This window comes from Misgurnus anguillicaudatus, chromosome 18 (genome assembly GCF_027580225.2).
Source record: "Misgurnus anguillicaudatus chromosome 18, ASM2758022v2, whole genome shotgun sequence".
NCBI lineage: Eukaryota > Metazoa > Chordata > Actinopteri > Cypriniformes > Cobitidae > Misgurnus > Misgurnus anguillicaudatus.
The window spans coordinates 25,703,005-25,717,307 of record NC_073354.2 but is presented as its reverse complement, the minus strand read 5'-3'; the positions used below and the strand labels follow the sequence as shown (position 1 = coordinate 25,717,307).

The following is a 14,303-nucleotide window of genomic DNA, read 5'->3' as shown; positions in this document are numbered from 1 at the left end:
TGTTTTAACGCTTTTATACTTAAATGGTTTGTATAATTATTTTTTGTTAATGAAACGTTTGGCATAAATTTGATTTTGTTACATTTATTGCTGTATGTTTGATTTTATGTAAGAACATAACCTGAAACGTTATCCCCCTTACATGAAAAAATACTGTAGTATACTTAATCATAGTAAACCTTACCTTAGTAAATATTTAAATATACAACACTGTTTATAACAGTTTATTAGTTCACTATAGTAAACATTTTGTACTTTAGTATACATTACCACACACAATTGTAGTAATTATATTAATATACTACAGTGTCCTACAGGATTGCTTTATGTGAGCTCAACTATATTACAGCACAGGATATAATGAGCTTTGTGTTCAATTACAGACACAAAAGTCGAAAGATGTCTAGCAAGAAATCAAAAAGAAGGAAACACAAAAAGGAGGAAAGAGTTTCGTCAAGTTCTTCCCGTGACGATGAGAAGAAGGTGAGGGAAATGCCAGACAGTAGTTTTTCTGAGCATATGATTTCTGCAATTTGCATTCATCTTTTATTAATACTGGGTATGTTGCATTGTCAGACCTGTTTAATTTCTTAACCCTTAAGCCACCAGATGCATGGCATTGCACCATATATTTAAATTATATCTGCCCCCCCCCAATTCTCACATGTTTGCTGAATATTACATGTAAAGGTATTATTGTTTTGGTCACAGGAGAGAGAAAATAGGAGATTTGACAGTCCAAAAAGCCATAGACATTATCATCATCCTCATCGTCGACATGAAAGGTAAGTCTCAGAGTCAGAGCATACAAAATTGTGTCATGTAAAAGTTATGTATTTATATGTGATGCAGGCACAACTTGCAAGTAATAATGTCACTCACTGTAATGTCTGAGATGGAGAAGTTCCAATTTAAATCTAAATGTAATATTGACATTAATTTTAAATGAAAAATATTTTCCAAAACTATTACAAGAAACTTTATTTCTTATTTAAAATATAAAATTATTTCTTAGTTAATGAATACAGAAAATTTTAACTGGCATCTTTACCATTGAGTTCCAGCAAAGATGAAGCTGAAAGGCGGAGGGCCAGATACTCCGCGTCCTCAAGAAACATCAGTCCCAACAAAGCGAGATTGACAAAAACAGATGTGGGGCAAAGAAAAAGCAAGGAGAAAAGATCTCCTGAAAGCAAAGCAAATGACAAGTCAAGGACAGTCAAATCGCATATCACACAGGAGAAAGAAAAGAAGACTGCCGAAAGAAAACATGAAAATGCAATCCGCACAACCTCAGGTAGATGCTCTAGTGCAACAAATCAGTCTTCTTCCAAGGAGCTGGAAACACAGAAGCAGAAGCTGGTTTCAAGGAGATCTGCACCAGAGAAACCAAGACCTTCACAGGATGATTCTCCCACTCAAGATCTCAAGGAGCAAAGGAGAAAGTTATTGAAGAGGTCATTATCACCAGATGCCAAGCAAAGAGATGTCAAAAAACAAACCAGCAATAACTCATCACATCAGGATCCTCAGGCAGTTGTTCAAAAGGAAACGAGTGAGATGTTAGTGAGCAGGATGTCCAAGGAGTTTGACCAGATTGTTCAAAAGAGTACTGCAAAGAGTACTTATCTAAAAACATTGAATACACACTTGAAAGAGGCTTTGCCTTTAGTTAAACATGTAGACCCTGCAGTTAAACCAAAAATACTAGAGGACCTTTCACTCAAACAGCAAGGAGAAGAAAAACCGAGCTCTACTCCCATGCCAAAGATCAGTTTCAAGATTCCTAAAAAGGGTAAAAGTGTGAAACCGTTAAACGTTTGTACTGTTAAAGCTCAGACAAACACAAATTTTACAAAAAATGTGTCTGTGAGTACTGACAGCAGGACTCCATGTGACACTCAGTCATGTCTTCCTAAAACTGTAGCAGATTCTCCATCAAACACATTTCTTGCTTCTCAGCAGCAAAGACAGGAGCCTCAAAACACCAATGTGCCTTTGAGTACTGACTCCAGGACTAGATGGGACACTCAGTCGTGTCTCCCTAAAACTGGCACAGCTTCTTCACCAAACACATTTCTTGCTTCTCAGCAGCAAAGACAGGAGCCTCAAAACACCAATGTGCCTTTGAGTACTGACTCCAGGACTAGATGGGACACTCAGTCCTGTCTCCCTAAAACTGGCACAGCTTCTTCACCAAACATGTTTCTTGCTTCTCAGCAGCAAAGACAGAAGCCTCAAAACATTTTGGGTCAGACCTCAAATAGCCCCTCTGTTAATTGTTCCTCACATCTTTTACATTTAAGTTCAGCAGTTGCGGTTCAGCAGGTTCAGGTGGATAAATCAAGAGACGTCTCGACACCAAGCAACACTTCCTGTGAGGTAGAACATGTGTTTCCTATGTTTTCACCAGTTTGACAGATGCTGTTATATTAGTGAATCTAATTTAAACATCAGTAATAAAAATAGCCATAAAAATTTGATTTTTTTCTATGCCCAACTATGGTCAATAATAATACATGTTGCTATTTTTGATAGGTATGTTGCTCTGTTTATGATTTGTTTTACACATAAAAATTAGAAATTATTTGCATTGTGGATAACAATCACTTCATATTTCAGGAAATATGCAATGCGCACAGTTCTGCTCAAGAACAGAACGAAGAATATCACTTGGTAATTAACTGATTCCAAAATTAACATTTGGTCTTCATGTACGAAAAAACAGTTAAAGTTTCTAAAGTTTTCATCTCAGAAAAATGCTGGTCTTTTAAGTGTTCCTGTAACACACTTAAGAACAATGGCTGATAGGGTGTTTACATGAGTTACCACAAAGTTATGGAATTTTCTGCCTTTCGAGATTAGAAATGCAGTGTCCTTGAACACTTAACGCATGCCTTAAAACTTACTATTTCAGGGTAGCATTTGGGTAAGAGTGATACATTTGGTTGTATATGTGATGTATTTTCTTGGGTATTTTGAATCTTAATTTTTAACCATTTTTATTTATTCTGTTTAGTTCTAATTTATTCTTATTTTTTACTTAATTGTTTATATTGCATTTTGTAATTTGTATTATTATGCCATTTTTATATCTCAGTTTTGCTTATATAAAGCGCTTTGAGAAATTACTTTTAAAGGCGCTATACAAAATAAAGTTTTTATTATTATTATTATTATTATTCTTTAACGGATATGTGAGAGATGCATAGAGACAAAAAGATTAAATATAATAAAATATAAAGTACTAGTTTGTCAGTACTAGTAAGCTATATTAGTATTAATACTACTAAATTTCTACATAGAGTATGTTGAAGTCAGTTTTTTTGCCATTTCAGAAAACCCAGGACCCTGCAGAGACCTTTGACTGTGACTATGAGGTTAGACACATGCCTTTTACTTTCAGAATGTATTTATGTGCATTTGTAGTTTTCTCATGCTGTTTCATTTACTGTTTAGATGGAATTAGTGGAGGAGTTGCATTTGGCACGCTCTGAAAGGCGACTGGAGGTGAACTTGGTGGAGAACTGTGGAGAGCTCACCTGCATGGACATTGATCCGCCTGAAGAGGGCATCAGCGCGATGCTCAGTAATGTCATCTATAAATTTGATTTTAAATTGATTTCATTTTTTGACATGATCTTGCTCAGGCAATTTTAAAGATATAATGGTTATTTTCCTTTACATTATGTAGGATGAAAAAAAATCTAAAAAAAATGCAAAAGTCTTAGGCCACCATGCCAGAATTAGATTTTGTTTTTTTTGCAATGATATAGACGCTTTTACTGATCAAATAGCCTGTGTGCGCATTTTGACAATTTAGCAACTCAGAAAGTTTCTCAAAAAGTTTCCCAGCATCATGTCTGGTTGTTGCGTTTGGTTGCACTAATATGATATACTAATATATGTATATATGCATTTGGCCATCTAAAGTCAACTTTTTAAAATAACTTTTTCTCTCTGTGTTGCTTCACTGCTGATTCTTGCCATACTTCCGTTGCCAAAATGCACATGCATACGTTGCCACGTCATCATTGTGTACAAACAGTAAAAGGGTCTAATAGTGATCATATATAATTATTTCTGAGTTTCTTTAATAGAATACATCCAGAAAATACAGGAAATGTGTATTAAAAACTGTATAAAAATGAAAATTGATGTGTCAAACTCCCTTCCACTTGAGCAATAGCAGGAAACTGCAGGATCTCTTAAAGCTAAATAAAATTAAATCTTAATTTCTAATTTTAAAGAAATTATTCTTTTTATTTCATTTTTTTTACTTTTTTGTACACATTTCCTGTATTTTCTGTTTGTATCTTAATAAAATAGATTGAAAAATAAATATGCATGGACATTAAAACTTCTAAACAAGAAGTGTGGTGGTGGTGGTGGCTTAAGACTTTTGCACAGTACTGTATAATATTGCAGTTTAAATGTAGTAAATGAGGTCTTTATTTGTGATTTACTACATAAAATTATCCTACAGTACATAATGTAAAGAACATTCTGTGAAAATTGATTCTTAATATCTTTAATATTGACTGAGTAGGCTCAGGTCAAAGATTGAAATCATAGTAAAATTCATAGTTAATGAAGCTTTAGCCTGGATTTCACAGGCAGTGTCACTGTTGTGTACAATTATGTCTGTGTGTGTGAATGGTGTGGGATTTCGTTGTACCTTTCTAACTCTGCACAGATGAAGGACAACATAAAAAGAGTCTTCTTATCGTCCTGGATACAAATGTGTTGCTCAGCCACCTGGAGTTTGTGAAGAAGATCAAGTCAAATGGCCTCGCTGGTAAGATTAGAAGAAGAAAACTTTAGTCTTAAAGCAATATAACTCCCCCAAAAAATTCTGTCTGCATACCTTTAAAGATAGAGGTAGACAACGGAGATGACTTGTTTTTACCTCTTTTTTAAAAAAACAAGATTTTTCTAAACACCCGCCATCTCATTCTCAGCACTGGGGTTCCCCACTTTGCTGATCCCTTGGGTTGTCCTGCAGGAGTTGGACTATCTGAAGAGTGGTAAACTTTCCAGCAAAGTGGAACACAAAGCCAGACCAGCTGTTCACTACATTTACAGCTGTTTGAAAAACCAGGAGCCCAGACTCTTGGGCCAGTCAATGCAACAAGCCTCGCAAGCAGTCTGTGAGTCAACATACATCAGTATTTGTCCTCCAGTGTGTGTTTCTATCAATGCGTGTTTCTGTGCTCCTGTATAGCTCAATGGTAGAGCATTGCATTAGTTATGAGTTCGAACCCAGGGAACACATACAAATGTATACCTTGTAATAGATTGCAAGTCGGTTTGGATAGTGCATAAATGTAAATGTACACATGTGCATTTGGCAGAACCTAAACCAACCACCAGCAGATGGTGCTGTTGTGCTGTTTATGCTTTCTCAATTACACACTGAAAGTACTGTTACATTGGCCATATTACTTGATATTTCCAGGGTTCCCACGGGTCCTTGAAATCCTTGAAAGTTTGTGAATCCGAGGGAAGTTTTTGAAAATATACATATATAGATACAGGTCATTGAAAGTGCTTGAATTTATTTTATGCAAGAAGTTTTCTGTGGAGTGTAGGATAATATCATAAAATTTCTAGCCTTTTAAGCACATGTGCTAAACTGTTTGCTTTAAATGCTTATATCTTCTGTATGCGAATGTTGATTCATACCAAAATGCTTTTTTGCATAGTTGTGTTTGACACATGAAAACGTCTCGGGTTACGTATGTAACTGTTGTTCCCTGAGAAGGGAACGAGACGCTGCATCTCCCTTGCCATACTTCCTGCGTCCCTGTAACACCGTCTATGGCAATATTTCAGATAGCGATATACTTCTTGGTTCCTGCGTCACCCTGTCTTTGTCGTTAAGCCTCACCATTGGTTGAATTCGATATACACATTCAGATGCACTTACCCCTGGAGGGGTCCCCAAAGTGTCACTGCAGTGATGCAGCGCGAGTTCCCTCGAAAGGGAACTGTAACAATGTATCTTAAAAGTTAACACGATGTAACCTTGCTCTTATTTGAAATGTGTCCCCACATTTAGTCCTTGAATTTGAAGGTATTGGACCTGGAAAGTCCTTGAAAGGTCCTTGAATTTGAAATTAACTAAGGTGTGGGAACCCTCTATTTCACAAACTGCTTTACTATGTAATTTTCTTTAAGAGAGTTGCAATAAACTTTTTTTTAATGCTTTATAATGTATACAAAAGGCACTTTTGGATAGAAACGTGCTATATGTTTAAATGTGGCACTCCGGAGTGCAAAGGTTGTAAGTTCTGTTAAAGCATGCAGATATGAACTGTCTGCATATTGTATAATATTGTATATTTTAGGGTACTAAATTAAAATACACCACACTTGTATACTATACAGTATGGGTAGTATGTCAGATGAGCTCTCTCTCTCTCTCTCTCTCTCTCTCTCTCAATTAGGTGGACTGGGTGTTGTTAATAATGATGACAGAGTTCTGCAGTGCTGTCTGCAGTACCAGGATCTGTACCCAGAGGGCGCACTGATTCTTTGCACGTGAGTGTATTTGCTTGTCCTCCAGACATGTCTGCATTTCATTTCCTTTTTTTGTCTCGTCTCTGACTTGTCATTTCAGATGACTAATGAAATGCAAGGTGGCCATGTGTCGGCTTTTTGAATATGTGATTGAAATATTATGCTCAGCCATTAGTGTCACCCTGAAGGGTGTTTATAATGAAAAGTAGAGGACAAAACTACTGATGGTATTTTTGTGCTTTCATTTTATCCATCTGCCTTGTTTTTGTAGGGATGATAAAAACTTGTGCAGCAAGGCTCTGTTAAGTGGAGTAAAAGCCTTGAGTAAAGCAGATCTAGTGAAAGAGGTGAATGAAAACAGTCTCGCTATCCTAAACTACCCTCGTGCTCCACCTGCTTCAGCGCCCCCTGCTGCACCTGTAGAGAAAGGTGACAATTCCAATATCAGTGACTCAAACTATTTTTCGGTCATGTTTAAATGCTTTGGTTACTAAGACCTGAATGTCATTGTGTTGCCATAAGGATCTCATACGGAGAAAGCAACATGGCAGGAGAAAAAACACGAAGCAGTGGAGGAACGACAGCTGAGTGAATGTGTATCAGTCCTGGAGTCCTGCCTCCTGGGGGCGCTATCAGAGGTGCTGGAAGTAGAGATGAAGGCTGCTTTTGGAGACCTGTGGACTGAGGTAGCACTGCACTCTCCAAACGCATCGATAATTCATTATTTATCAATTTTATATGAAGCTATAGAAGGGCTTCTTTTTAAATGTTTTCTGCACTGTGACCTGTGTGTACAGATAGTGTATGTGAAGCCTCCGTGGAGTTTGGACGGCATACTGAAGTGTTTTAAGAAGCACTGGATCGCTGTTTTTGGAAACATTATAAAGAGGAGCCTGCTGAGCAGCGTGGAGATGCTGAGTGACCATCTCTGTTCAAGTATGTATGTCTGGCGGCTTTAGTGTCATAGTTTGTATGCATATTTTAATCTATTTTTTATTTCTCTATTGGGTTTACTTATTCCATTCACATTCACAATTCTTTCACAAGAAGAGCCAAAAACTGTTATTTTAAGGCCCCTCCACCTTGTCCCCCAGCTGGCAATTCTTCTGTTGCTCATTATGTCCTTATACGTCCCCACTGAATGCCAGTATCATTGGTGTCTGTGTCTCTTCACGCACATGTGACTCAGTGGTTTTGATCCACACACACCGTTCTCATGTTTTATGTGTTGAGTTATGAGTTTGACCTCATTCTGTCAATCATTGTTGTAGGAGTATGACTGTGCCTTTCTTCTGTACTGCTTTGGGTGTGAGCCCGGCCCAACAGAGCGGAGGAAGGGAGTGTGTTTCATGAGTTTGTGCTGGAAGGGAGATGTGGAAAACTACCAGGGTCCTTCTGTTCATGTCTAAATGTGATTTACTACACTTTGTGGTTTGTGAATCTCATTGTGCGTTTGTGGTCCAGTAGGCGATGACCTTTACAAAGGGATCTGAGCAGGAAAATAGACACTTTATTTTCACTATGTGTGTATCTCTCCCACTTAGAGTTATGAACAAGACGGAGAATGTGACGGTAGCTGTATGCCGTTGCCTTCATTTTCTCATCAAGATCACTTGATAGAGATCCATCATGAGCGTGTTCATGACCCACAATGCAGCTGCACACTAAAAAGAATCACCATCTTTTAAGCGCATTGTTAAAGGGATAGTTCACCCAAAAATAAAATTACCCCATGATTTACTTACCCTCAAGCCATCCTCGATGTATATGATTATCTTTTTCAGATGAACACAATTTGAGTTATATTGAAAAAATGTCCTGGCTGTTCCAAGCTTTATAATAGTAGTAAATGGTGCTTATGATTACCAGTTTTATCAATGAAAGGCTAAAAATAGGGCTGTCACCATGTGTTTGTGCTAGAGGTCAGAAAAGATGAAAAACATTTATCTCAGTACCTCAGATTACATAAATGGGCGGAGAGACAGCGTGTGGCTGTTCAAACACAATAAACCACATGCGTGTTTACACTTACTGCATAACCATGCTATAGTTAGCCAAGGAACTATAAAACTTCAAGTTTACAACATAGACTGTATAGATGTAAACGAATATGCTGAATTACCTGTGGTGAAGATAGAAAGTAGCAACTTCAGTGTCCATTGAGCCCCATCTTGGAAAACTAACTCCAATATTGACTTTGGTCTTGATGTTTTTCCTGTTGCGTTGTCGTTTAAAATCCCCGTTCCGCTTCCTTGGCGACTTGTTTTAATGTCCTCGAGAATATGTCTTCAACAGGCTTTCAAATCAAAGCATTATATCGCAGGTTTATCACGGCGTGCGGCTGTTGTAAAATCCGAAGGATTCAGTCTACGCAGGTCGCATATCCAGGCTGCATACGTCATCAAGCCTGGTTTATTTAAATTAACTGAGCATTACATTCGCAAGTCATAAACATATTACATCAATTTACAATTAACTAAGAATAATTGTCAGCTTTATAATTGTTAATATTCTGAAATAAGACTGTCTTGATGACGTATACCGCCTACACATGCAACCTCCGGAGGCTTCAGCTAGCGGCCAGCGTGAAAGCGTGAAAGGCGGAGCTTGAATTTCAGGAATGTCCCTCATCGGCGAATGTATTTCAAAGATGGAGGCACAACATGGATTCAGCCAGAGAGCGATTCGACGGTATGTATTTTAAATAGCAGATTCTACACTTACGAGAATACTTTTATTAGTGGGGTGGAAGTAATTACACATGAATGAGCACATACTTTTGAAAGAAAACATGGGTTTTTGCTAAGAATTAACTAAAAAAAGTACACAGTGGAGCTTTAAAGAGCACCTATTGTCCGATTCACATTTTTACATTTCCTTTTGTGTGTAAGTGTGTATTAGTACATGTTAACAATATCCAAAAGGTACAAACCCCAAAGTAAACGGTGAAGCGAGTTATCATTTACAACATAAATATCTTTTCTTGGACTACAACAAACAAACGGATTGTAAGCAACAGTTTACTTCCTGGGCTTGTTGACGTGGACACGATCGACATTATCATAATTCCTCTCGTTTGGACTCACAGCCTTGACTAATGGCTCTACTGAAATAGATGACCTGAAGGGAAGGGGAGGAGCAAAAGCCAGGGAATCAAATTCAATATATATATTTATATATATTGTATGTTGTAATCATTATTATTCCAATATGTGGTAAGAGAAATATGTGACCCTGGACCACAAAACGGGTACACATGGATCAAAATTATAGATTTTTCTTTTATATCGAAAATGATTAGGATATTATGTAAAGAACATGTTCCATAAAGATACTTCGTAAATATATCAAAACTTTATTTTTGTGAGTGAATGCAGTTGCTAAGGACTTCATTTGAACAACTTTAATGTGATTTTCTCAATAGTTAGATTTTTTTTGCACTCTCAGATTCCATATTTTCAAATCGTTGTATCTTGGCCAAATATTGTCCCAATATATAAATGAAAAGCTTATTCATTCAATAAATCTCAATTTATTTATTTTTTTAAATTGACCCTTATTTTGTGGTCACATGTCAATAATCATAATAAAAAGTCAAAAATGTTGTGCTGTGTTTATGTTTGTCTGTCTGTAGATCGCTCCGTAGACCATACCTGTAGATCTGTTCTCAGTGCTGTGAGAGGGGCTGCAGAGCTCTTGTCTGCCTTGGCTGGCAGATCACAGTACAGCGGGCATGTGGATCAAGCTCTTTCTACTCTACATATGCTGCAGCAAAGACTACAGGTCAGTTGCAGCAATGCAGCATATTATAATAATACTGGATGATTGTGTCGGTCTGATTGCTCATAATTTTTGGTGCGTGTCAGGCTCCGAAAACTCCAGTACGGACTGATGATGACGATGAGGACTCGCTTATGGCAGAGATAGAAGAAGATGAAGCCCCACCCCTTCACGCATGTCATCAGGAAGTTTGGTCCTTGTTTGAGAGCATCTGGAACAACGTGTGTCAGATAAGGTGAGAGAGGGAAGACATTTTTTTGTGATAACTCAATGTATCGAATCGCAAACTTTAATTATTTTAACACGTTTATTATATGTAAGATATATTGTAACTTGACGTTGTCTGGTTATCACACAATCCTCACTTTTATCAATACTATTCTTACAAAAAACATTGGATTTGCTAAAACTGTTTCTTTACAAGAAATGCACAATTTGAACAAATCATGTACAACCGGACATAACGTTGCCTTTGTGTTCGTTTTTGTGTTTTTTGGATATTATATATTAGATAAAATATGGATATTATACGTGACCCCAGACAACAGAACCAGTCATAGGTAGGACGGGTATATTGTATGTGTCAAAATTATCGTATTTTTCCCAAAAATAATTGATGTACTGTGAATATATAAAAAAAATATTTATCATTAGTAATATGTGATGCTAAGGATTTAATTTTGACAACTTTAAAGGTGATTTTCTCAATATTTCGATTTTTTTTTTGCACCCTCAGACTTTCAAAAAGGTTTAAATGTATCGAATCATGCAAACTTTAATTATTTTAACACATTTATTGTATGTCACATATTGTAATTTGATATTGTCTGGTTATCACCCGATCCCCAATTACTTTTAGCAATACTATTTTTACAAAAAACCTTTGATTTGCTAAAACAAGTTTCTTTATAAGAAATGCACAATTTGAACAAATCATGTACAACCGGACATAACGTTGCCTTTGTGTTCACTTTTGTGTTCTTTGGATATTATTTATTAGATAAAATATGGATAGTATACGTGCCCCCAAACCACAAAACCAGTCATAGGTTGCACTGGTATATTGTATGGATTTGTTTTGCCAAAAATCGTTGATGTACTGTAAATATATAAAAAAAATATTTATCATTAGTGATATGTGATGCTAAGGATTTAATTTTAATAACTTTAAAGGTGATTTTCTCAATATTTTAATTTTTTTGCACCCTCAGATTCCAGATTTTCAAATAGTTGTACCCCAGCCAAATGTTGTCCTATCCTAACAAACCATACATTAATGGAAAGCTTATTTATCTCAGTCTCAAATTTATCAAATCTCTATTTTACCTATGGTTTTGTTGTCCAGGGTCACATGTTATATTGTTTATTTAATAAAATTTTTGCATCACACATTTTTTCTCTTTGTCACACACAATTAACAACTTAAATATACAGTTTTGTGCAAAAGTCTTGGGCCACCATGCTACTATAAGATTTGTTGTTTTTGCAATTGTATAGTGATCATAATTATTTCTCAGTCTCTTTATTAGATAGAATACAACCAGACAATACAAAAAATGTGTGTGTAGTATTAAAAACAGTATAAAAGTATAAGCTGAAGTGTCAAGTATTTAGGGAAAACTTTCCTTCCACTTGAGCAATAGCAGGCAGCTGCAGGATCTCTTAAACGTAAATGAACATAAATCCTAATTTCTAATTCTAATCGATTAACTTCAGGACTTCAGTCTCCTCAAAAAAGCTCTAGATGCGTTTCGTGCCAAGAGAGGTCACACTTAATACTGACTGATGCCTGAAGAAGACATTTAGTTCTGAAATATTTTTTTTTTTTCATTTTGTGTACATATTTTCTGTTTGAATTTTAAAAAGAGTGAAAAATAAACATGGATGGACATTAAAACTTTGCTAAAACAACAAAGCTGTGGTGCTGCAGTTTCAACAGTGGTGCAGAATGACACCTTATTCAATGTGCAAGATACAGTAAACTGATTTGTCTAAGTTTGGTATTAATTCACATACTGACTTATCTTTGTTTGATTGTTTACTTCAGTTCGGCTCTGTTCTCAGCGTTACACTACAGTCCAGGAGCCACAGAGCCTTGTCTGCAAGCCACCTCACACCCACCTCAGGAAGCCCTTTCCTGCCTCCATAGGGTCTCCACTGGCCTCACACAGCTCCTGGAGGCTCTTCAGAGGTACGCACGTGCTAATAAACACACACACACACACAGATGCGTGCAGCAGGGCCTGTTAACATTCCAGTCATGTCTCCAGGATTTGCTCAGTGTGTGTCCTTAGTCACCAAAGCACGTAGGGGACAGAAGTAGGTGTGTCACCAGGGTGGGGGCAGGCAGTATTTATCTCCAGAATAAGTTTTTTTTTAACTTACTTCAATTTCTTGGCATTTTCGTACAGTGTGTGACTCATAGCAGCCGGCATACGGACACCTTAACTGTCACATTGCAATTTTTCCAGATCTCTGGGTCTTGCGAGCAAATCAGTTTGGCCCGTGGAGCGTGTCATAGCTGTGGTCATACACAGACGGTCCTGTTTCAGTATAATAGCTCTGTCATTTCTTAAAGCTTGTCTGGCCTGATAACATAACGAACTGCCTGCTCTCATTCAAGGTCTCATCATACATAATTCATCTCGAATCAATAATAGTGTCTGTAATAAATGGTTTTCATATTGAACTGAGAAAGTAGATTATAGCCTCACATTAAGAATGTCAAGTAGCTTAATACTGCTGGCCAAATTAGTTAATGCGTCTTAAGTGTTACAGGATGTCCAACACTAGCCAGATCTGACATTTAAACACAGGTTGCACAGTGTCTTAAACGTTTAGTTAATGAATACAATCTGAGACGTAGTGTAAACATGATTTAATGCATAAGAAGTAGGGTGCCATTTTGGATAAAGCTGACTAGAGGTAGACAATTAATCGGTTTTGATTAAAGGTACACTTTGTTAGATATTTGCAGTAAAATACCCAAAAACCACTAGTCCAGTGTTATATATTTTGTCCAGCTTATTACTAGCAATATCTGTAATGTTTTCAACTACTTGTAAATTATGAGAAAATTGCCATTTTAAACAGTGACACAGGGGCAGTGCAGTCGCCTGTCAATGACGTTAATTTCCTGTTACCCCCTTTACTGACGTAGAAACCACATGGCAACAGTGTCGTGGACAAATTCGGAAGTTACGTTAGTGTATAGCGTCTGACGGGCTCTTCGCTTGTTTTTGGTAATCTTAACACTTAATTATGTGCTGTCACTGCTGTGTTAATACACCATTGTATTGAACTAATACTGTTACATCTATGACTAACAATTTCATTTTGTCATGAAATCATTACAGGAAACCTTACATAATGAAATAAAACGATGTCATCAAACGCAACATTTATACAACTTGATTACTTTACCTCATGTGTTAACATGATTTCTCATTACCGTCTGATTGATGGCCATCAGCGTTAAAGACAAAAAATCTATCATTCAACGCTGCTTCAGAGCGTCAATAATCTACGTCACTGTTATTGTTTTGATTATGCGCCATCTAGCGGCAGATCCTACAAATTGCATCTCGGTTAAATGGTGGAACAATCGTCTTATTAGCAAAAATCCATACACTCACCTAAAGGATTATTAGGAACACCATACTAATACTGTGTTTGACCCCCTTTCGCCTTCAGAACTGCCTTAATTCTACTTGGCGTTAATTCAACAAGGTGCTGAAAGCATTCTTTAGAAATGTTGGCCCAAATTGATATATCCTATCTTGCAGTTGATGGAGATTTGTGGGATGCACATCCAGGGCACGAAGCTCCCGTTCCACCACATGCCAAAGATGCTCTATTGGGTTGAGATCTGGTGACTGTGGGGGCCATTTTAGTACAGTGAACTTATTGTCATGTTCATTAACCAATTTGAAACGATTCAAGCTTTGTGACATGGTGCATTATCCTGTTGTAGTAACCATCAGAGAATGGGTACATGGGGG

The 14,303-nt window shown here is 37.0% G+C and overlaps 1 protein-coding gene across 5 annotated transcripts in view; it reads left to right on the top strand.

The window, feature by feature from the left end:
• The window catches only part of swt1 (SWT1 RNA endoribonuclease homolog), a 32,246-nt gene that overhangs the window by 1,228 nt on the left and 16,715 nt on the right, over nt 1-14,303 (top strand). For 2 of the 5 annotated variants that reach the window (XM_073856186.1, XM_073856185.1), the window contains exons 2-16: nt 384-483; nt 712-785; nt 1,059-2,382; nt 2,623-2,676; nt 3,339-3,380; nt 3,460-3,589; nt 4,697-4,798; nt 4,962-5,153; nt 6,450-6,543; nt 6,794-6,951; nt 7,045-7,208; nt 7,320-7,458; nt 10,157-10,305; nt 10,389-10,537; nt 12,350-12,493. In XM_073856186.1, coding sequence (XP_073712287.1) covers nt 400-483; nt 712-785; nt 1,059-2,382; nt 2,623-2,676; nt 3,339-3,380; nt 3,460-3,589; nt 4,697-4,798; nt 4,962-5,153; nt 6,450-6,543; nt 6,794-6,951; nt 7,045-7,208; nt 7,320-7,458; nt 10,157-10,305; nt 10,389-10,537; nt 12,350-12,493 — 2,999 coding nt within the window. In that variant the 5' untranslated portion in view covers nt 384-399. The remainder of the gene's footprint in view (nt 1-383; nt 484-711; nt 786-1,058; nt 2,383-2,622; nt 2,677-3,338; nt 3,381-3,459; nt 3,590-4,696; nt 4,799-4,961; nt 5,154-6,449; nt 6,544-6,793; nt 6,952-7,044; nt 7,209-7,319; nt 7,459-10,156; nt 10,306-10,388; nt 10,538-12,349; nt 12,494-14,303) is intronic. The other 3 variants (XM_073856187.1, XM_055186127.2, XM_073856188.1) reach the window with 3 other exon arrangements.